The sequence below is a fragment of the Sciurus carolinensis genome, chromosome 1 (genome assembly GCF_902686445.1).
Source record: "Sciurus carolinensis chromosome 1, mSciCar1.2, whole genome shotgun sequence".
NCBI lineage: Eukaryota > Metazoa > Chordata > Mammalia > Rodentia > Sciuridae > Sciurus > Sciurus carolinensis.
The window spans coordinates 161014504-161037221 of NC_062213.1; the positions used below are offsets into that span (position 1 = coordinate 161014504).

The 22718-nt window shown below is 37.1% G+C and overlaps 1 protein-coding gene across 5 annotated transcripts in view; it reads left to right on the top strand.

Annotated features, from left to right (window-relative positions):
• The window catches only part of C1H1orf87 (chromosome 1 C1orf87 homolog), a 79768-nt gene that overhangs the window by 37214 nt on the left and 19836 nt on the right, over positions 1 to 22718 (top strand). For all 5 annotated transcript variants that reach the window (XM_047566299.1, XM_047566284.1, XM_047566319.1 and 2 more), the window contains exon 8: positions 7846 to 7943. In XM_047566299.1, coding sequence (XP_047422255.1) covers positions 7846 to 7943 — 98 coding nt within the window. The remainder of the gene's footprint in view (positions 1 to 7845; positions 7944 to 22718) is intronic.

Sequence of the window (22718 nt, forward strand, 5' to 3'; positions counted from 1 at the left end):
CATTTAGCAAATGAGTCTTGAAGAGCTCAACTCTAATCAACTCCAATCAAGGGCCAGGTAACAAGAGGCAGAGCTAGGATTTAAAGTATAAGAGTTCTGGAAATGGACTGGAGAGCCAAAACCGGAACTCCATTAGGTAGAAGGTGTCTGAAAGTGCCCACTGAGTCCAGCAGACAAGATTTTGAATTCTATAGGATTGGAAAAGATTTGAAATGACAGGGGGGAAAGACCAGCATATACCTTTCATCTAGGTATACTGAAGTTAGAAATGAGGGAGTCAGAGAATTTTTTTAAAATGGTGTTTACTCAGGAAGCAAGGATACAAGGCGCTGAAGGGGGTTCTTATCCTAGAACAAAAGCAACTTCCTCAGAGCCTTCAGGTATACAGTCCACTGTGCAAAGCAAAACATGTTACTGTCTGTGTGTGTGTGTGTGTGTGTGTGTGCGCGTGCGCATGCGCGCATGGGTATTACATGTGCAACACATTTCATTAGAAAGAGAGGGAATAGTGCAGGACAATGAGAGTTGGCACATCATAAGTAACTTTTACTGTGTTCACGAGAAGGTCTATATAAACAGACTAAGAATCAGAAACTCATTAGATTCAAAAGCACATAATACCATTGATGAAACCTGAAGGCCCTCAAATGATATTCACAGAACAGAACATAAACAACTTGAAAATTGAAATGCATTTACTTAATCTCCTTGAGTCTCATATTTTCATCTGGAAACACTGGGTTCCAAATAGTTACTTCCTGTGTCTTTTGTGAGGATTAAATAAAGTAAATATGTGAAAGTACTTAGTATAGTACCTGACATACCAGGCTCTAAATGTTAGTTTCCTTTCCTTCTTATATTAAAAATAAATCTGTTTGGTGAAAATCTCACTTCAAAACAGTCTAAAGGAAGAGGATCCTCCCATGGTCAAGTGATGGCCACATTGAGCACTGGCTATCATGGAAGTGCTTGAGAGTTCTTGTTCCCCAAAAGCTCATCCTTGGAGTTCAGATCCAAGGAAAAGGGCCACACTTTCCTTGAAGCTGGTCTGCCTTTCGTTAGCCATCTGGCATCTCTTAAGACATCTGGAACTCACTCGAAGTCTATTACAGTTCTGGGAGGCATGGAAAATAGAATTTTGTTTCCTCAGAATGTGAGGCAAATTGAGGCCCAAGGGACACTGCATATAGGAAGCAGCAGCAGCCACACGACACTTCCTTACTCCTGGATGCAGGACTTCAGAGGAGAATGAGAAAGGTCACATCCGAATTAGGAAGCTTTTTCTTTTTGACTAGTAGTTCTGAACCACCTTAGAGTACAGAAGAGAGAATTGTGAACTTTCTTGACTATCTCACGAAAGCTTTGCACTTTCTATTCAGGAAATAATCATATCCAAATAATCATATCCCAACAACTACCATTTTCAAGGGTTGACAGACCATTTGTAGCTTCCAAGATAAGTAAACTTTGACTTCAAGGATAATCCATAGGTCTTGTCATCAAATTCATGGAATTTTAACCATTCACAAGGACCAGAATGGAAACTGATCAAGTGTCTATCATCTTCATTCTCTGGATCCACTGATCCTATGCCTCTTGTACTTTTTGGATATAGTGATAACTTCTTGTGGGACTGCTAAGGCAAGGTAGATCCACATACATTTATTTACCAACCACTTATCATTACCCAAATCAAGAGTAGATTCAATAGGGTCGTAGAACCTAAGACATTCCTAAGTGTGCAGACTCCATTTAACCCTTTATACATAATCCACATCCTTCACCTCTTGAACGTGTCCTCATTCTGCTTCACATCAGGAGCCCCTCCCAGACTCCTGCCAGACCTTTCTCTCAGGCAGAGCTTGCTGGAACACAGGCTGCTCTGCCTCTTAGTACTCTTTGATTCAAGTTCATGTGGCTTCTTCACCACCCTCAGGAGGGGATCTGCTACTGAGCTAACAAAGGTTTGTTGAAGTGAAGTTCATTCTCACGGCAGGACTCCAGCTGGAACTAGTTTACCTAGTGAACCAGGACCATCAGACCTTCTACATTTTGTCAGGCCTCTTTTTTCCTTATCTAGTTGTTTCAATATCTGTACATCTCCCCTAAAACAGCCAAAGAGGGGATTCCTATTAATTTTGAATCACTTCCCTCCTCCAATGCAATAGGCATCTTTTCAATCAATAGGTATATTTAATCTCTGTTCTTGCATTTGACATACTACTCCCTCAAGTGATAGGCACTGAGGATGACAGGTTCTATTATTTCAGTTCCTTCTTTCTCCAGGAGCTCAGGGAAAAGTGAACACGTCATCACAATTCTGGTAGCACAGACTCTGAAGACAGAGAAAGTGCACCAAAGTACCCTAGCCTGAAAGGCCCCAAAGGAAATCGTGCAAATACCAAAACCTAGAGGACTGACAAATTTGGCAGATTGCCAGTAAGGATGATAGGGTCAGGAGAAGAGACTGGAAACATATTCTAGGAAAAAGAAGCCATGGAAATAGCACTGGCACAGGGAGAGAATGGGCAATTCAGGGACTGCTCTAAATCCCTGCTCAAATTGCTGTTAGAAGGGAAAATAGAAGCTGGTGTGAGGAGGGTCTTTCTGGTGAGTGCAAATTTTATCCTGAAGGTCCAAAGTAATCAGGGAAGGATATTGAATTAGTGCATGATATGATTGAATTTGAAATTGAAAAAAGAGCATCCTGATATTATTTGAAGACTTAGTTAGAGGCACAGGCAAAATCAGAGGCAGAGAGATCCTTTTGGAAAGCTGCTCCAATGATCCAGCAAGAGATTCTGAGGGTTGAAACTAAGGCACTAACAGGCGTGGTGGAGACAATAGGAGGTAGAGAAGCAGGTCTTGGGTTTAATTGAATGAGGGCTCTTAATGAGAAGGAATCAAGAATGACTCCTAAGTCATTGGCTTGGCGGCTGATTGAATGGTGGTGCCATTCTCTGAGAGAGGAAACAGGAAAGGAATAATCTGGAAGGGTACAGGATGAGTTGATGAGTTCAGCCTTGACCATGTAGATCAGTAGAGATGAAAACTGAATAATGTTTTAAGACTCTTCCATAAGGAGTGGAAGTCATGGCATAGTTAAGATTACTCAAGGACATAATGGAATGTAGGAAGAAGGAAAGGGGTTGAAGAAGACATGCATTGTTAAAGAGTAGGTAGCCAAAGAGAAGTCAAATAGAGAGACTGAAAATAATAAAAGGAGACAGACGAGTGAGCAATAAAGAAAAAAAGGGAAGAGAGTTTGGAGGAGCAAGGCATGGTCATCCCAGACCCACACTGCAAAGAAATCCTCGATAACTAGTACTGTAAAGAATTTGTAGCCAGACACAGTAGCACATGCCTGCAATCCCAGCTACTGAGGAGGCTGAGGCAGGATCCTGGACAGCAAGTTCAATGCCAGTCACAGAAACTCAGTGAGACTCTGTCTTAAGATTAAAAGAGGACTGCAGATGTAGCTCAGGGGTAAAGCACCTCTGGGTTCAATCCCCAGAACCAAAAAAAAAAAATTGTAAAGTGTACACTCATTGAAGTTTCTAGTAACTTGATAAACATAATTAAGTAAAGCAGTAAGGTAAAATGGAAATGGTTCTAGTCATGGGGAAAAGAGAGAGACATAATTTTGTACCCTCTTTCAAGCAATATTTTGAGGAAATGTATAGTCATCTTGTATGTCCTTTTTAAAGTAAGAGCTATTTTATTTACTTCTTTTTAAAAATTATTTATTATTTTTTTAAGTTTTTACAGACTGCATTTTGATTCATTGTACACAAATGGGGTTCATATTTTTGTTTCTATGGTTGTACACGATGTAGATTCATGCCATTTGTGTAATCATACATGTACATAGGATAATGACACCTGTCTCATTCCATCATTTTTCATACCCCCTCCCTCTCATTTCCTTCTACATAATCTAAAGTTCCTCCATTCTTCTCTCACTCCCCACACTCCCACCCTCATTATATATCATTCTTTACTTATCAGGGAAAACATTTGGCCTTTGGTTTTTTGGGATTGGCTTATTTCACTTAGCATGATATTCTCCAATTCCATCCATTTATTTGCAAATGCCATAATATTATTATTCTTTATGAACCTAATAGAAGACAAAGTAGGTCCAAATCTTCATCATGTTGGTTTAGGATCAGACTTCCTCAACAAGACTCCCATAGCACAAGAAATCAAAGCAAGAATCAATAAATGGGATGGACTCAAAGTGAAAAGCTTTTTCTCAGCAAAGGATACAATCAAGAACATGAAGAGAAAGCCTACAGAGTGGGAGAAAATCTTTTCCACATGCACTTCAGAAAGAGCACTTATCTCCAAAATTCATAAAGAACTTACAAAACTTTACACCAAAAATACAAAGAACCCAATCAATAAATGGGCCAAGGAACCAGACACTTTACAGAAGACATACAGGCAATTAATAAATATATGAAAAAGTGTTCAACATCTCTAGTAATTAGAGAAATGCAAATTAAAATAACTCTAAGATTTCATCTTACTCCAATTAGAATGGCTATTATCGAAAACACAAACAATAATAGATGTTGGCGTGGATGTGGGGAAAAAGGCACACTTTTACATTGCTGGTGGAGTTGCAAATTGGTGCAGCCACTCTGGAAAGCAATGTGGAGAATCCTCAGAAAACTTGGAATGGACCCACCTTTTGACTAGTTATCCCACTCCTTGGTTTATACCCAAAGGACTTAAAATCAGCATACTATTTTATTTACTTTTGACTGAAACATTTCCTATTAAACAGAAGACTTCCTAAGGGTCATGTCATCATTATGAATATTCATGCTTTGAAATATTTTAATAATCGTCCTGAATCATACTAAATTACAAGGCTTTTCTGGTAGATGTTTCTGTTGCTCCTCTTCAACTGTCAGCAGTCAGTTCTTAGAAGTTGTCAATCAATCTACTTCTAGAAATATTGATGTACCATTTCTAGTCTGCTGTTCCTTTTAGCCTAGAGCAAAACTAAGTATTACCAGAAGTGAATGATCTGTTTTTAGAATAACCTCTTAATGTCCATATTTAAAAATATATCAATATGTGCTGATCATGTGGATAATTAAATTTTTATTTGTGGAGTAAAATGGTATAATGCATCCAATTTCTACCTCTCTTTGTTTTATGCCAACCTCCACCCACATATACTCCACTCTCCAGTGACTTCAGCTCATTCATTAACCCACTCATTCATCCATGTATTCAATGGTTGATCCTTTATTTTTGTTTTTTTATTTGTTCTAATTATTTATACATGACAGTAGAATGCATTTATGCATTTTGATAAATCATATGTAAATGGAGTATAATTTCTCATTTTTCTGATTGTACATATTGTAGGATCACATCACTCTTGCAGTCATATATGTACATGAGATAATAATGTCTGTTTCGCTCTATTGTTCTCTTCTGATTTGGAAACTAAGCAGGGTCAGGTCTGGTTAGTACTTGGATGGGAGATCCTTTATTTTTAAAGGCTTTGCTAAGCACTGGTGATATGAAAATGAATGAAACACAGGTTCAGCAATGATTAAGTCACTGTCTTGTCAGAAAGCACAGCAAGTAACAGAAAATTACTGCCCACACAGGAAAAGGATACAGAACCATACTAGACTGGATAACACCAAAACTCATGCCTTCCTCAATAGCACCAGGTTCTTATTTACACTTGATTTTCCTCTCCCTGGAATTCTCCCCATCTCCTTATTCTTCAGGTTAACTCTGTCCACTTTTTCATGTTTCAAGCAATCTTCTATTTTTCTCTTTTCAATTTCCCTGATTTTATTCCTCTATGCCTAAAAAGTAATACACGCAAACTTCAAATCCAAATTTGGTGTCTTTCCTTTTACAGCAACAAGTGAAGATGGACTTTTGGTTACTGGTGGTTCCTTCATTTTATTTGTTTTCTAGTGTTGGGGATCGGACCCAGGGCCTCCCACATGCTAGCAAATGTTCTACCACTGAGCTATCCCCTATCTTTGCCACTGTTTTAAAATGTAGGTTTTATTATTATCCGATGTGGTGAGACCAGCAGATCAGGAGACAACTGTCACTAAAAAAAAAATTTTTTTCCGTGATATTTCTATAAGGAGGGAGCATGCCACACCACACAGGACCACACAGGACAGTCAGCAGGCAGAAGGAGTGAGAGGAAATGTGGATGAGAGTTTGTTGTGTTTTTCTCAAGAAGGAATGAGCAAAACAGGGCAAGCAGGTTTAGGATTGGCTATTTTGGAGAACTTCAGGTGACTCTGGGACATTAGTCCCTACTTCCCTGGCACCTAGACCTCAGGTGATTAGGAGGGAGAAATAGTGGCCCTGTGAGAGCCCCAACAAAGAATGGTGTCTAGGCTTTGGAAAATTTGCATCTGAAAGTCTTATGAGTTCCTTTCTCTCTTTAGAAACTGGCTAACCTTGCACCTTGCCCATAATCCCAGCATCTAGAGAGACTGAGGCAGGAGGATCTTGAATTCAAAGCCAGCCTCAGCAATGGCAAGGTGCCTAGCAACTCAGTGAGACCCTGACTCTAAATAAAATACAAAATAGGGCTGGGGATGTGGTTCAGTGGTTGAGCATCCCTAATACCCTCAAAGAAAGAGAAAAGAAATTGGCTAACCTAAAGAATGACAAGCTTTCTAGGGTCAACAAGGGCTCAGGGTTTCAAAGCATAAAAATTAAAAGCTAAACTTACTATACTCAGTGTACTGAACTTCCTTTCAAAATAATAGCAGGAGCTACCAATAATTTACTTTGAACTATTTAGTAGCCACTAATTAGTCCAAACATTGAATTAGGTAATTTTTTCTTTAATACTTTCCTTCCTCTCTCTCTTTCCCTCTCTCTCTCTGTTCCTCTCTTTCTCTTTCTTTCTCCCTTCTCTCCATGTCTCACTCCTTTCCCATCTCTGTATTTCTCTTCTCCCCTTCTCACTCACTTCTTTCCCTCTCCTTTCACTTCCTTCCTTCTTTTCTTCATTTCAAAAACTATTCAAATGCTTGCTAAGAACGAAGTGCCATTCTAAGTATTCACTTTCTCATGTAACCTTCACAGAATTCATGGAAGTCGAAAGTATCCTATTTAGTAGATGAAGTAATTGGACACAGGCAGCAGATCTGGTGTTCAAAATAAGATTTGTTGGATTCCAAAGTCTATTTTTGAACCATTATTATAAACGCACAGCATATGCTATCACATGCCTGAAAATATGGCATATTTTAAGCATCATCCACCCACCAACCTGAAAACTGAAATGGTTTTTTAGCTGGATCTAGAACATATTACATACACGGGAACCACTGTGACACTCTATTCAATCAACAAATATTTATTGAGCATCTGGTGTGTGTACAAAGTTCTAAATATTTATTAGCTATGTGACATCAAGAAATAATTTCTTTCTTAATGGCTTCCTCATATATAAAATACAGATAGTAACATTGACCCTGTTAGTACAACATGCTTGTTTTGTAAATCTAAGTAGATGATATAAAAATATTTAACAATGTACCTGTATAATGTATAGGTAATTCCTTGGCCTTGATCACCCATCTCATGACTGATAAAAGTACAAGAGCAGCATTTGAAAGCCCAGTGACTTCTAACTTAAAACTGTGTCAGTTAAATAAAAATTTATTGATTATAAGCAATCAACTAGATATTCTTATCCTAAAGGATATTCAGTAAAATGCACTCCTGGGTATTAATTGGCCATCAAAAGCATGTAGGCTCTGATTATAGAAAGGAAATTCAATTATTAGTTTTATGCTAGTGAAACTTTAATAAATCTTTTCTTATTTCTAGGTCAGGGCTATTTGTGGGAAGCATGGATTATACCTGACCTTGAGCCTGCTGGAAACATTGCTAAACCACCAAAATTTGGGTTACCAAGATGAAATAAAGTAAGTTGATTTTTGTTATAGAGTAAACATTTGTACACCCACTCCTAAATTCCTAACTCCCACTGGGTTGGTACTGGGGACTGAGGCCTCTGAAAGGTAATAGAATTTAGGTGACGTCATTAAGGTAGAATTGGTGTCTTTTCAAGAAGAGGAGGCACTTCCTCTTTTGTCATATGAGTTTATATACAGCAAGAAGGCCAAGGCCATGTATAAATCAAGAAGAGGTTCCTCACCAAGGACTAAATCTGCTTGCATTTTGGTCTTGCATTTTCCAGTCCCAAATTGTGAAAGACAAATTCATGTTTTTAAAAACTATTGACACCCAGCCTGTGGTATTTTGTGAAGCTAAGACAACTTTTTATCCCTTCATTCTTCTATTATGATGTGTGAACAAATCAATGTCAGTCACTTGACAACCAAGTTAAAGAATGTTTACTTTTATTAAGATCAAAGGGCTTTCTTGGTCATAGAAAATCAAAGCAGGAAATTTCTCCTACTGAACATTATGAATCATCAAGAATTAGATTTACCATTCTACTAAGAATTAAGAAAAAGGACAAAATATATGAATAAATGTTTTAGACATCAAGCATTATAGAATAGTGATTCCTGAGAGAAGGAAAACCAAACTTATTGAACAGGAGAGGGGAATCCAAACAGAGCCCAAAAGTTTCCTTGAACTGATGGAATGGAGTTTGGAGGTCAGAAAGACTGAGGATAGAATGCACACTACAGAGAAGAAGAGAGGAGGAAATAAATCCTCAGAGATATTTCTCTGGAAATTTCCAAGAATTGCCCTTGGTACTTCATGTGAGTATTGAGTAATGTATATATTTGAAGAAACTACCCAAGCCAAGAACAGAAACACTAAAATAAAGATGTAGAAAAATTATTAGATCTCTCATAGTGTTGGGAATAGTTCATTTTTTCCAACAATCAATGAAGAAAACCTCTTAACACATGTAGCATTGAGTAGGGTCCTTATAAGGGTATTGATTGTATTGAAAAGAGGCCAAATTAACCTACATAAACTCCACATATATTAAAAGTTTAAAAAATGGTCAAACTATTTTCAAACTGCTTAACTATATCCAGAAAAAAAGCTCTCAAATTTCTAAAGGAATAAAATAATCTCTATCAATTATGTAAACTTCACAATTTCTAACAGACATACAAAAATTATCAAACATGAAAAGAAGGAAGAAACATATGACCTAATATTAAGAGAAAAACCAATCAATAGAAACATATACATAAATAACAGATAATATAATTAGTGGACAAGGACTTTTGTTGTTTAAATTAGTTATATATGAAGGCATTTTGACACATCATACATAAATGGAGTATAACTTCTCGTTCTTCTGGTTGTATATGTTGTAGAATTGCACCATTTATGTAATCATATATGTTCATAGGGTACATTCTACTATCCTTCCTACCCTCAAATCCCCATATACTTTATATATATAAGAAATATCTTCCCAGCATGAACATAATGAGAAATATGGAATGAAATAAAAAATACATAAATGAAACTTCTAGGTAGGACTAAACACATACCTTCTTCCTCAAAACAAATAGCACAGAATAATAAGAAGAAAAACATTAAATTAATCACTATACAGGGATAGCTGACCAGTGCTTCTCAAAATTGTGAAGGCCATTAAAAATGTGAAAAATCTGAGAAATTGTCACTATCAAGAAGAACATAGTGAAACCAGAAGATTTAATCTAATACAGTAACTAGGATGGAAACTAGAGAAGAAAAGGAAAAGCAGGCAAAATCTAAGTATATGGATATAAATTATGAATTTTATTTAATTGAAATGTAATCGTATTGGCTCTTGATTGTACCATACTAATGTAAGATGCTGATGAAAATGGAAACTGGGTGAAAGGTGACTGAGAATTCTCTGTTCTATTTTTAAATTTTTTTAGTATATCTAAAACTATTAAAAAATAGATTATCTAAAAATTATAATGCTTAAAGTATTCTTGATACAAATAACAGCAAATTAGACAGGGAATAAAAATAACTTGAAGACACAGAAATAAACACTATTCATAATAAAATTCAGTGTGAAGAACAATTAAGGAAAAATTAACAAAGGATTATTGCAGCTTTGTGACATCATCAACTGTTTTAATGTATAGATATTCAAATGTCAGAAAGGGAAAGAGAGGAGAATAGAAAAGAATGTTGAACAATGAATAGCTGCAATTTTTCTAAATTTGGAGAAAACTATAAAGACAAGAAGCTCAATGAACCTGGAAAAAAGAAAGAAATCTTGAAATAAACCATCCAAGGGATTATTCTAAACAAATTACATAAAGTAATATAAAGACAAAATCCAAAAAGCACACAGAGACCAAAACGAGTAACACCAAATGACAAAGATAAGAACTACAACAGACTTCCCACTAGAATCAATGTAAGAAATAAGACAATGGAATGAAACCTACACATTACTGAAAGAAAGCTAACAGCTAAAATTTTCTTTTCAGAAACTAACCTTTCACAAAGCAAATTGACATAAAGACTTTATCACACATATAAAAGAGGAGAAAATTAATAACCTATAGATCAACACAAGAAATATTTTAATAAGTCCTTCGGATGGAAGAAAAATAATTTTTCTATATCTATATGAAGGAATGAGGAGAATGGAAATAGTAAATATGTGGATGAATAAAAAGCACATATATTGTTTAATTTTAAAAAACTATTTAAAACAGAATTAGATGTTTAAAGCAAAAATAAGAACAATGCTGTATGAAGTTTATAACATAAATAAAAGTGTAATACTTGATGATAGCATATAAGACCAGGAGAGGGAACTAAAAAATAAAAAATACTGTGATGATGGTTTTGTACTAAAAGTGCAGTCATATAATTTTCTTTGAAGAAGGAATAAATTAATTAAAGAGGCTAAAGGAACCTTTAAAATGAAAACATAACATACACAGGGGAAAAGGTAACAAAAATTACAGATGTGACAAATATAAAATAAATATCAATAAGATAGGATTTAAACCTAACCACATCAATAATTACATTTAGCCAGGCCCAGTGGTGCATACCTGTAATTCCAGCAGTTCAGGAGGTTGATCCAGGAGTTCAAACCCAGCCTCAGCAAAAGGCAGGCATTAAGCAACTCAATGAGACCCTATCTCTAAACAAAATACAAAGTAGGGCTGGGGATGTGGCTCAGTGGTGGAGTGCCCCTAAGTTTAATCTGCAGTACCCCCCCAAAATAATAATAATAATAATTAAATTTAGTATAAATGATCCAAATGCACTAATTAAAAAGCACAGATTTTCAGATTTTATTTATAAAGGAAGAACCAATTAAATGCTTTCTACAATAACCCTTTTTAGGTATAAACATATAGACAAGATAAAAGTAAAAGGATAGAAAAAGATATAGCATACCAACTCTAAAGAAACCTGGAGCAGTTATATTCATATCAGGCAAGGTAGATTCCAAGAAATCAATTGCATTCCTATACTCCAATGATGAATCAGATGAAAAAGAAATTAGGAAAATCATCCCATTCACAATAGCTTAAAAAAAAAAAAAAAAAACACAAAACTTGGAAAACAACCTAACAAAAAAGGTGAGGAAACTACAATAAAACTACAGAATACTAAAGAAAGAAATTGAGGAAGACCTCAGAAGCCAAAAAGACTTCCCATGTTATTGGATATGCAGAATTAATATTGTCAAAATGGCCATACACCAAAAGTGCTATACAGATTCAATACAATTTCCATTAAAATTCCAATGATGTTCTTTATAGAAATAAAAAAGCAGTAATAAAAAAATTCATTTGGAAAAACAAAAGACCCAGAATAGCCAAAGCAATCCTTAATGAAAAAAGTGAAGCAGGCAGCATCACATTACCAGACCCTAAATTATAGTACAAACCTATAGTAACAAAAACAGCATGGTATTTAGCACCAAGACAGGCAAGAAGATCAATGGAAGAGGATAGAAGACACAGACACAAATCCACAATAAATAAATACCACATACTAGACAAAGGTGCCAAAAACATATTGGAGAAAAGGTAGCCTCTTCAACAAATGGCCTGGGGAAGCTGGAAATCCATAGTTAGTAGAATGAAATTTAACCCTTATCTCTTACCTTGCAAATAACTCAACTCAACATGGATCAAAGTCCTAGGAACTAGAGCAGAAATCCTGCACATACAAGAAGAAAATGTAAGCCCAACACTCCAACATGTAAGTTGAGAAACTGGCTTCCTTAACTAGAGTCCTAAAGTGCAAGAAATAAAAGAAAAAATCAATAAAGGGATGGCATCAAACTAAAAAGCTTCTTTACAACAAAGTAAATAATCAAGAGCATGAAAAGACAGTCTACAGAATGGGAGAAAATCTTTGCCACTTTCATCTCAGATAGGGCATTAATTTCCAGGATATACAAAGAACTCAAGAAACTTAACACCAAAATAATAATAACAATAACAATAATAATAAATAATAATAATAATAGCCCAATCAGTAAATGGGTAAAGGAACTGAACAGACACTTCTCAATAGAAGAAATATGAATGGTCAACAAATATATGAAAACATGTTCAACATCTCTAGCAATTAGAGAAATGCAAATTAAAACTACACTGAAATTTCATCTCACCCCAGTCAGAATGGCAATTATTAAGAATACAAGTAACAGTAAATGTCGGTAAGGATGTGGGGAAAAGGGTACACTCATACATTGGTGAGACTGCAAGTTGGTGCAACCACTCTGGAAAGCAATTAGATTACTCAAAAAACTAGGAATAGAACAAGCATTTGACAGAGTTATCCCATTCTTTGGTATATATCCAAAAAATTTAAAATCAGCATACTACAGTGATGAAGTCACATCAACGTTTATAGCAAGAGCTAAGCTAGGGAGCCAACCTAGGTGGTCTTCAAGAGATGACTGGATAAAGAAAATGTAGCATATATACACAATGGAATAGTACTTAATCATTAAGAATTACTTTATGACATTTGCCAGTAAATGGATAGATATGGAGTGTATTATGCTAAGTGAAATTAGCCAATCCCCCCAAACCAAAGGTCAAATTATACATAGAAGGTACCCCACAATAAGTGGTGAGAGCAGAATAGAAGTTCCATAGATGAGACAAAGGGGAATGAAGGGAAGGGAATGGGGATACAAAAAGGAAAGACAGTGGAATAAATCTGACATAATTTTCCTATGTATATATATGTATACATCATAGTGAATTCCACCATCCTGCACATCCACAAGATGTACAGGGGTACATTAGGGGTTCTAATTAGAATAAGATATATTCCATGTTTGCATAATTATATCAAAATGGATTCTACTATCATTTATAACTAAAGGAACCAATTAAAAAGAAAAAAAAACCTTAAGTGGTACACATCATTCCTCCAAAGACTGCAAAAGCACCTTACTTGTTCAGTGGGGAAAAGGTTCTTAAAAAGAGTTCTACATGACCTACTTCCCCATCATTTCTTTGGCTCCATCTAAAAGCTACTTTGCCTGTTCTGTTCCAGTTACACTGTAATTCGTGTCTTCCTCAGGTGGACCAGGCAAACATCCACCTTGTCACCTATCCTTTAGATGTTTTCTCTACCTGGAATGCTATTTAAGACCCAGCCATCCTCCCGCCAGCCTCTTCCCTTTCTTCAAGTTTTTGCTCAGATGTCTCCTTGTCAATGAAACAAGGCTACCACTAACTACCCTATTTCTATTTATCACCTCCCCCACTTCTTTCTCCTTTTAACCTGCTCTCCTTTTGTTTTCTTCCCCTTTTGCTGATCTATTTTAGTTATTGTCATATGTCTCCCCCAACAGCAGAATATATAATGCCAGAATAGCCAAGATCTTTATTTTATTCATTCATGCAGGCACTGTCTACAGCAGTGCCTGCCATAATAAATATTATTATAATAAATATTTATGTGCTTGAACTGAATTAGGGGAAGCATAGTATATTGAAATGTTTAGAGTTTAGATGTGAGGTGTCCCCCAAAAGCTCATGTGTGAGACAATGCAAGAAGATTCAGAGGAGAAATGATTGGGTTGTAAGAGTCTTAACCCAATCAGTGGTTTAATCCCCTGATCAGGATTTACTAAGTGGTAACTGAAGTGGTAGAGTGTGGCTGGAGGAGGTGGGAATTGGAGCATGACTTTGGGTATATTTTTGTATCTGACAAGTGGAGTCTCTCTCTGCTTCCTGATCACCTTGGTGTGAGGGGCTTCCCTCTGCCACCCTCTCCCACCATGATGTTCAGACTCACCTCAAGTCCTGAGGAATGGAGTCAGCTTTCTACGGACTAAGATCTTCGAAACTGTAAACGCTCAAATAAACGGTACCTACTCTATGATTGTGTTGGTCAGGTCCTTTAGTCACAGCAGTGAAAAAGCTGACTAAAACAGAAATATTCTCATGGATTCCAATATGTGAATTTTTCCCAGTCCCTAGTCCACAATCAAAATTGAAGGACACCTTCCCTAACCATCTCATCAATGTCAGGCTCCTTCTGCTGAATACTCTCAATGAACCCAGTCATTATATTTCCTAACACTACTACTTGTAATTATGTGTTTATTTGTTTGATGTTAGTTTAATATATACAGTGACCTCCCTAATGATCAGCAACATGACTGCTTTGCTCACAATATATTCCCAGCATATAGCCCAGAACTGACACCTGGTAGTTATAAGTAAGAATTAGATGAGTTGCTTATTCATTATTTTAACATTTATTGATTGCCTACTATATACCAACCACTACTCTAGACACTGGGAATACAGATATATCTAAAACAAAGCCCTTCCCTCATGAAGCTTATATTCTGTTGGGGTGGGGAAGGGAAATGATAAGTGAGTTAGAATATATGGCATATCACCTGGTGACAAGAGTAAAGCAGAAAAATAAAGTGGAGTAAAGGCTATGGGGAGTGTTTGGGTCAACTTTGTGTCACTTTAACCAAAACACCTGACAAGAACAACTTGGAGGAAAAGTTTATGTTGGTTCATGGTGTCAAAGGTTCAGTCCATGGTCAGACAACTCCATTGTTCTGGGTCCAAGATGAGGCAGAACATCATGGTAGATGGGCACAGTGGAGGAAACCTGCTCAGTTCATGACAGCCAAGAAGCAGAAAGAGCTCCACTCACCAGTGGCCTACTTCCTGCCGTCACACCATACCTGCCCACAGTAGCCGCTCTATTAATCCATTCAAGTTGATTAAACCACTGATGAAGTTATAGCTCTTGCAGTCTAATCATTTCACCTCTGAACATTCTTGCATTGTCTGACATATGAACTTTTGGGGGACACCTAATATCCAAACCATAGCAGGGAGTATCAGTCAGTGATTAAATGAATAATGAGGCCAAGAGTTTGAATGGAGTCAATGAATTTCCAGTGGAACAGCTTTGGACATGAGAATGTCCCTACTCTAAAACCTAGGGGGTGGTGTTTGAGTGAAGGTAGGAGAAGTAGTTAAACTGGAAGTGCAGAAAAGTGAGCTCAGAGCTAAATAGAAAACCAGGAAGTTGAAATTGAGAGTCCCCAGAGGCTCCAAACTAAAGGGAGAAAGAGCATGTTTCAAAGCTCACATTGTCCTTGGTATGTAGTGGAGACTCAATAGACATTAGTTTGATTAAAAGTTGGGATCCAAATCAATATTCCAGGAATTCAGAATATGAGATCAAGAGAGACTAAGGGGCAAGTGAGGGGAGGCTGCTTATTATTCTATCAATATTCTCAATTTCCACTGCTTTTGTGAAAAATCGGAGAAGCATGTTAATTTTTTATTTACCTGTCTTTGACCTTTGAATATTCAAGGACATCAAAACCATGAGAAACAAAGAAGAATTGCATTTATATGAGATAAACCTGTTTCATCCTTAAACAGTCATTGGCTAAAGCTTCTTCCGTTGAATTAAATCCATTTCGTTAAGGGCTTTGTATGCAAATCTATATCCTTAAGAGATTAAAGATGCAATTTAGACACACATTTTAGGAGCTGAATGCACGAATCATTATTTTAGTACATATTGTCCATTAATCTGCTGTTCAATTGGGAACCCATTTGGAATGTGGCTGCTTGCTAATTAGCAGGATTCTAGTGCTGAGCTGCTTCCTGATTAAATGTCCTTTAGAATCAATAAAACATCAGGAGGGATTATGGTGATGTGGGATTAGCCCCATCTAACCAAATAAAATGAGCTGCATTCCCTTCTTAAACTGTCATGTTGCAAGAGCTGACAAGGAGAGCAATTTTGTGAGCCCTGTAACAAAGTTGTTGTTGTTGTTTTTAACATTGAGATTTTGTTTTTTGCCATTTGCCTACCAATTAGCAGTGACATTAGTGAATGACTGCCAGGGTAAGGCGATTTTGAGAAAGACTTGATTATGATTTCAAATCTCGACTCTGAATCACCCTTATGTAAAATGAGTTCAGGTTGTGTTGGTAGAAATTATTATCCCTGTTCTTGGCCAGGAATGTGTAAGTCAGATTTTGCATTTAATGTTTCTGTGTGACTTTGTAATAAGTGGTAATTAAGAAGAGCAGAGAGAGAACAGGAGGCAAACTAATACTCTAAAATTGTATTGGCAAAATTAAATGCTTCAAACCAGTTTAAAACACGTGCACGTGAGCCAAATTGTTTTGGGGGTGAGGGGGAAATAATGAAGCTGCTATGGAAGCAACGTGAATAGATGGAGCAATTGACACAGCCACAAGTAGGACTTATCAGACACATCTGGCCCATTATTGAGAGTGCAATTAGGTTGAAAAGGACCCGTTTTGCTAATCCCAGGAACTACCAGAGGATTTTAGGAGATAAAGGAAACATGAGGTGTCTGATTCAGCAATTACTTTGTAAAGGGAATAGGAAAGGGTTAGCAAAGAGCTATTAGGGATGTGGTATGGTCTGCCTATTGGCTGTGCTATAGAAATCAGACCTGGCTTTTCTAGTCCACATTGTAATAATAATAATAATAATAATAATATTATTATTATTATTAGTTATAGCCAACACTTACCTAGTGCTAAAAGTATTTCAAGAAATGTTTTAAGTGCCTTATAAATATTAATTCTTTTAATCCTTGCACCTGCCCCATGAGGTGAGCACTGTTATTTTTCAAATGAGAAAACACAGAGAGATTAAAACTTATATGTAATCAATACCTGAATTCATCAATAAGGCTAAGCCAAATGCAGGCCCTCCAGTTTTAGAGTCTTGGGGTTTAATCACTACACTATAGCAACGTTCCTACTTGCCCTACAATATTCAGAAACTTACATGTGGCCAGGCACAGGGTTTGGGGGAAAACTGGGAGTCCCAGAGCTGGCTTCACACTTAGGTTTGGTGCTGAACACAGTTTTGGGTCTGAGGAATTGGGTATCTCTTGTCCTCTGCCCATACCTCAGTTGTGGACTTTTGTGCTCCAAAACTGTGAGAAAATTCTGTTGAAGCCACATGGTCTGTGGTGTCTCATGGCAGCCTGTCTTAGTCTGTTTGGGCTTCCATAACAAAACACCATAGACTGGGTGGTTCATTGAAAAAAAAAAAAAAAGTCTTTTATTCCACAGTTCTGGAGATGGGAAGTCCAGGATGTGGGCAGATTCAGTGTCTGGGGAAGTTCTGCTTCCTCCTAGATGGCTTTCTTCTCACTGTGACCTTACATGGCAGGGAGGACGAGGGGGTCTCTCTTGGGTTTCTTTTATATGGACACTAATCCCATTCAAGAGGGTTCTACCCCATAACCTAATCACTTTTCAAAGACTCCCAACCTCCTGATACCTGTGGGGTAAAGATTTCCATATACTCAGACCATACCATAGTCCTTGCAAACTAACAAGGTCCTAGGCCAGTTCACTCCTAAGCAACCTTCTTCCTACCTGCCTTCTCCATCTGGCATATTCTGTGACCCTTCCACTAGAGTCAGGAATTTCAGGATTCTGAAAGACATGGTTACAATGGCTGAATTCTTTAAATCATAGGACTTAATTTCTGATTCTGGCAGTCTGGACAGAGTTGACTTCTCAGCACTATTCTATGCTATGTCTCAACTGAGATGGGATTCATAGGAGCTAACAGGGTGAGAGATGGAAGAAGTAGTTCAGAGAGAAGGAACAGGATGTGCCAAGACAGAAAGGCAAGCCAATCTTGGCAAGTTTGGATTACCACAAAATGTTCCTCATGACTGTAGCATACATTTCAGGAGGTGAAGAAAGGTAATGGACTTGGGAGGTGATTTCTGGCATACCTTTTGACATAGCTTTTATGATGTTTCTAAAAGAACACACCACCTGAAACTAGCTTCATCAAGATTACAAGGGTGTTTCAATAAAACAACCATGTCTTGTGTGCTTATTATATTTAGGTTTGTTTTGTTTTTACATTCAAGGATTTTTGTATCAAAAGGCATCTGCCTAACAGCACTGACTAAAATTCCTAACCCCCAAAACCAAAGGCCAAATGTTTTCCCTGATAAGTGGATAATGGTATATAATGGGGGTAAGGGGGTGGGGTGAGATGAGAATGGAGGAACTTTAGCTTAAATAGAAGGAAATGAGGGGGGGGTATGAAAAATGGTGGAATGAGACAGACATCATTACCCTATGTACATGTATGATTACACCAATGGTATGAATCTACACTGTGAACAACCATCGAATGAAAAGATGTACCCCATTTGTGTACAATGAATCAAAATGCAGTCTGTAAAAATAGAAATTTTTTTTTAAAAAGCAGCAACAAAGAAAAAGGCCTGAAACTCACAAGCAGCAAAACTCACTAACAGGAACTATAGTGTCAGAATCTAGCAGGAATCTCCTCTATGTAATGTAATTCAGGAAAATCAATAAGTTGCCTACCCTACACTTCACCCTGACTTCCTGTAAGAAGTGTGGAAGGCAGAAGATATTTCTTCCCTTCACCACAGCCTTCCCTTGGTGTGGAGACCACACTCTGAACCAACTAGAAAATTGCAAATATGCCATTTATGGTAGTGGTCTAAGTTCTACTGTTCCCTGCTTCTCTCTCCCCTCCCTTCCCTGCCCAAGGAGACACATCTATGTATTTACCTACACATCACTTCCTGTACCTATTCAGAGATACAGATATATTCTGTACAACTTGCCAAAATGATAGAGTAAAAAGTTGGGATGAGCAAGGGGGAAAGGGAAACCCAGTTTATGTACGGTGTTTGCACATGGGGAAGTTTAATTCCTGAAAATTAAGTCATGTGGGTTAGGAGAAAGGGAGACTCCTGGTAGTTGTTTACTCTAGACTAGGAAATATAAAGTAGGATATACTACATCTATCTGAAGTGTCTGGTACCCAACGAACGTGGTGAGAAGATCCCACCTCCATTCTACTAAGGTGCATGAGAATGTCTACAAGAAACCAATAAGGGATGGGGTTGCCACCTGTGTTTGACTGAAGGTTCAAGTGAGCAGGGAATACAGCCACAGGAAAGCAAGACAGCTCAGCTGTGGGTCATACTGATTGTGGGGAGACCCTCATTTGAAGCCCAGTAAGGAGAAAGCACCAACATTTAAGAAAATACTGCAGAACATGAAAGGGAATCATCAACCTGTAGGCTTCAAATCTCAACAAAGCTTAGGAAATGATCTACTCTAGAAATTAGAAAAATAATTTAGGAAAACACAGTGATTCTATGTAGTATATAAGAAGTCATGTCCTCTATTGAATTGAATTAGAAAGTAATAAGTGTAATGAGATTTTAAAAATCTATAAAAATCAAATTTAAAAAGCACAAGAAATTAGAAAGAATTTGGGGAAATACGGATGGTATCAAGGAAGCTAAAACTTCACTAGGCAAATTAAAAGGTAACCAGGAATCAATAAAAAGTGAGATTAACACTAGAGGAAAATGTGTAATGTCAAACTTAAGGGACTTCTGCAAAATGTAGGAAAAAGTAAAAGAACAGAGAAGGCAATGAGAGAGAATAGTAGATATAAAATAATAATAATAGAGATCCAATCTAAGAGGACTTGGTATTATGGGACAGGAAATTAGAAAAATTTGGAGTAAAAATAAAAATGAAAGTCCCAACTATATTAGTTCATTTTCTGTTGCTATAACAAAATATCTGTATTTGGGTACTTGATAAAGAAAAGTGGCTTATTGAGCTGACGGTATTAGAGCCTGAAAGTTCAAGATCGAACAACCCCATCTGTTGGGCCTCTGGTGGGGTCCTCTTGGCTGTACTGTACTATAGCAGATGGCATCATCATGGTAGTATCCGTGAGAGCAAGAGATCACATGGTGAGACCACAGGCCAGGGAGTGAGGAGGACTGTCTTAGAACAACTCACTCTCATGGGAATTAGCCAGATTCCCAGAACTACACTAATCCCTTCCTAAGGAGATGCTTTCAGTTACCCAATCCCTTTCCACTAGATGACTTCACCTCTCAGAGTTCTACTGCTTCATCACCTCCACACTGAGGACCCAGCTTCCAGCAGATGAATTCTTGGGGGACCCACTCAAACAATGTCCACAACTGAAACAATTTTGTCCACCTGCTGACAAAGAAAGTGTACAGGGTGAAAGGTCTCACGATGATCTCAGCTAAATTACATATTTTAAAAAATGTACCCATGTCTATCCCTATTAAACTTTTGTAATATTAAGACAAAGAAAATAAGTCAAAAATCTTGGCCCAAAACAAAATAAAACTAAACTAAAGCAAATAATAGGAAAAATATAATTATCAATGAACAAAAACCCAACTGTCCTCAGATAGTCTCTGCAATGATAATGTTAGAAGACACTAAAGCCATGTCCATGGAATTTCAAAGAGGAAAAATATGTAACTGAAGCCAAATTGCATAAATCCATATGGATTTGGAATGAGACAGTCAGGGTGTAGTCCTGGCTGTCCCTGTGACCCATGTGTCCTTGGTCAAGTCATTTATTTATCTCATAGGATGGTTATCTCCATTGAATGAAATAATGATCAGAAAGTACTCAGAACACTCACTAAATGCTGTTAACTTGACAAACTCTTGAAGTTAGAGTTTGAACTCAGGTTGACCTGAATCTAGAACTAGGCTCACAGGTCTTATCCTCTAGTCCTGACCTCTCTGCCTTGACACTGTCACTCCTGACGGTGGAACACATTCCCACATTTAAATCATGAGTGTCTCTTTGAAGATCTTGGAGTAATGTAAAGAAATGGAGAGAAAGGAAATATTTTACTAGAAGAATCTTCAGAATGTTATTAGTCACCTAAGTCTTATAATCATTTAAATCAGACAATGCTCAAATTCAATACTTGGAAAATTTCCCACAATCTTCTTACCCCACTCTCAGCATATGATCAAGAAAGCAGGAGAGTTCGTGGCACCATTTTATCCAAGGACCTTAGCTCACATATGACATCTAGAAGATCACTACCTGATAACTCCTGACAATCCTGAAAATAATAGGCAGTGTGTGAACATTAATTGATCTAGGTTTGGGTTGTTGAATTTTCTTATCAAAGGGTGGGAAGGTAGTCTAGGCATAAGCCTAGTCTTCCTAAGAGGGTCTAGAAAGCCATTGTAGAAAGTGCAGACGACAGGAAATACTTCTTTGAAGTTTATTTTCAGAACTGTGCTAATGTCATATCTTTGTATGATTATCAGAATTTCTGAAAAGTGCTACTTCTTCTCCAGTTTTCTCTTACCTTCCTACATCTGCAGCAGCTGATAAAGTCGCCAGCTTATCTGACTTGTCATACTGCATGCCACACTTTGTCTATTCATATGCGGAAAGTGACTCTGAAGGTCACATTTCCAAAACTCAGTATCAGAATACATATATTGACCAAAAAATGTTTCTGACTCTTGATAGCGTGTATAGAAAAAGTTTCATGATGGAAAGCAAAATGATTAGGCACATATTTAAGAAATCATTTTTATATAAGGAGAATAAAATCACAAGACATTAGAACTTTTTGAGAAAACCCAGGACAAGTATTTCAAAACTCCCTCTTTATTTTTACTGAACTTGCTATGATAGGCAAAACAAAGATAAAAATTTGTATTATTTGCAGTTTGGTTCCTAATCAAAAAAAAAAAAAAAGCCTGTCTTTTGCTAACACTAGTGGGGGAAAAAAGGACTATTTTTAAAGAATATTAAGTAATTCAGAAAATTGAGGAAAAAAATAAACCTTCAAGAAGGACCAGAACCAGTCAGATGTGGTGGCACACGCCTGTAATCCCAGTGGCTAGGGAGGCTGAGGCAGGAGGATCTCCAGTTCAAAGCCAGCCTCAGCAAAATCAAGGCGTTAAGCAATTCAGTGAGACCCTGTCTCTAAATAAAATATAAAAAAGGACTGGGGAGTTGGCTCAGTGGTCGAGTGCCCCAGGTTCAATTCCCAGTACACACCCTAAGAAAAAAAAAGAAGGACCAGGACCAAAAATTAATGACAGAGATTGAGACAGAGAAAAACAAAACAAAACAGAAGAAACAGAAAAGAGGAGGGAAAGGGGAGGGATAAAGTAAATGATAGATTGAGATTAATTAGATAAGATGGGTCTGGACACTGGCCCAAGCAGGATATGAGATTTTAAATATAGTCCTAACCAAAATATGTATAAAGGAAAGTGAGTACTTACTACTACAGAGAAAAAAAAATTTATATTTAAATAGAGGGTGGATATTAGGCAAGTGTTTCAGTTAGCTTTTTCGCTATTATGACCAAAAGGCCCAAAAAAACGAGGATGAAAAAG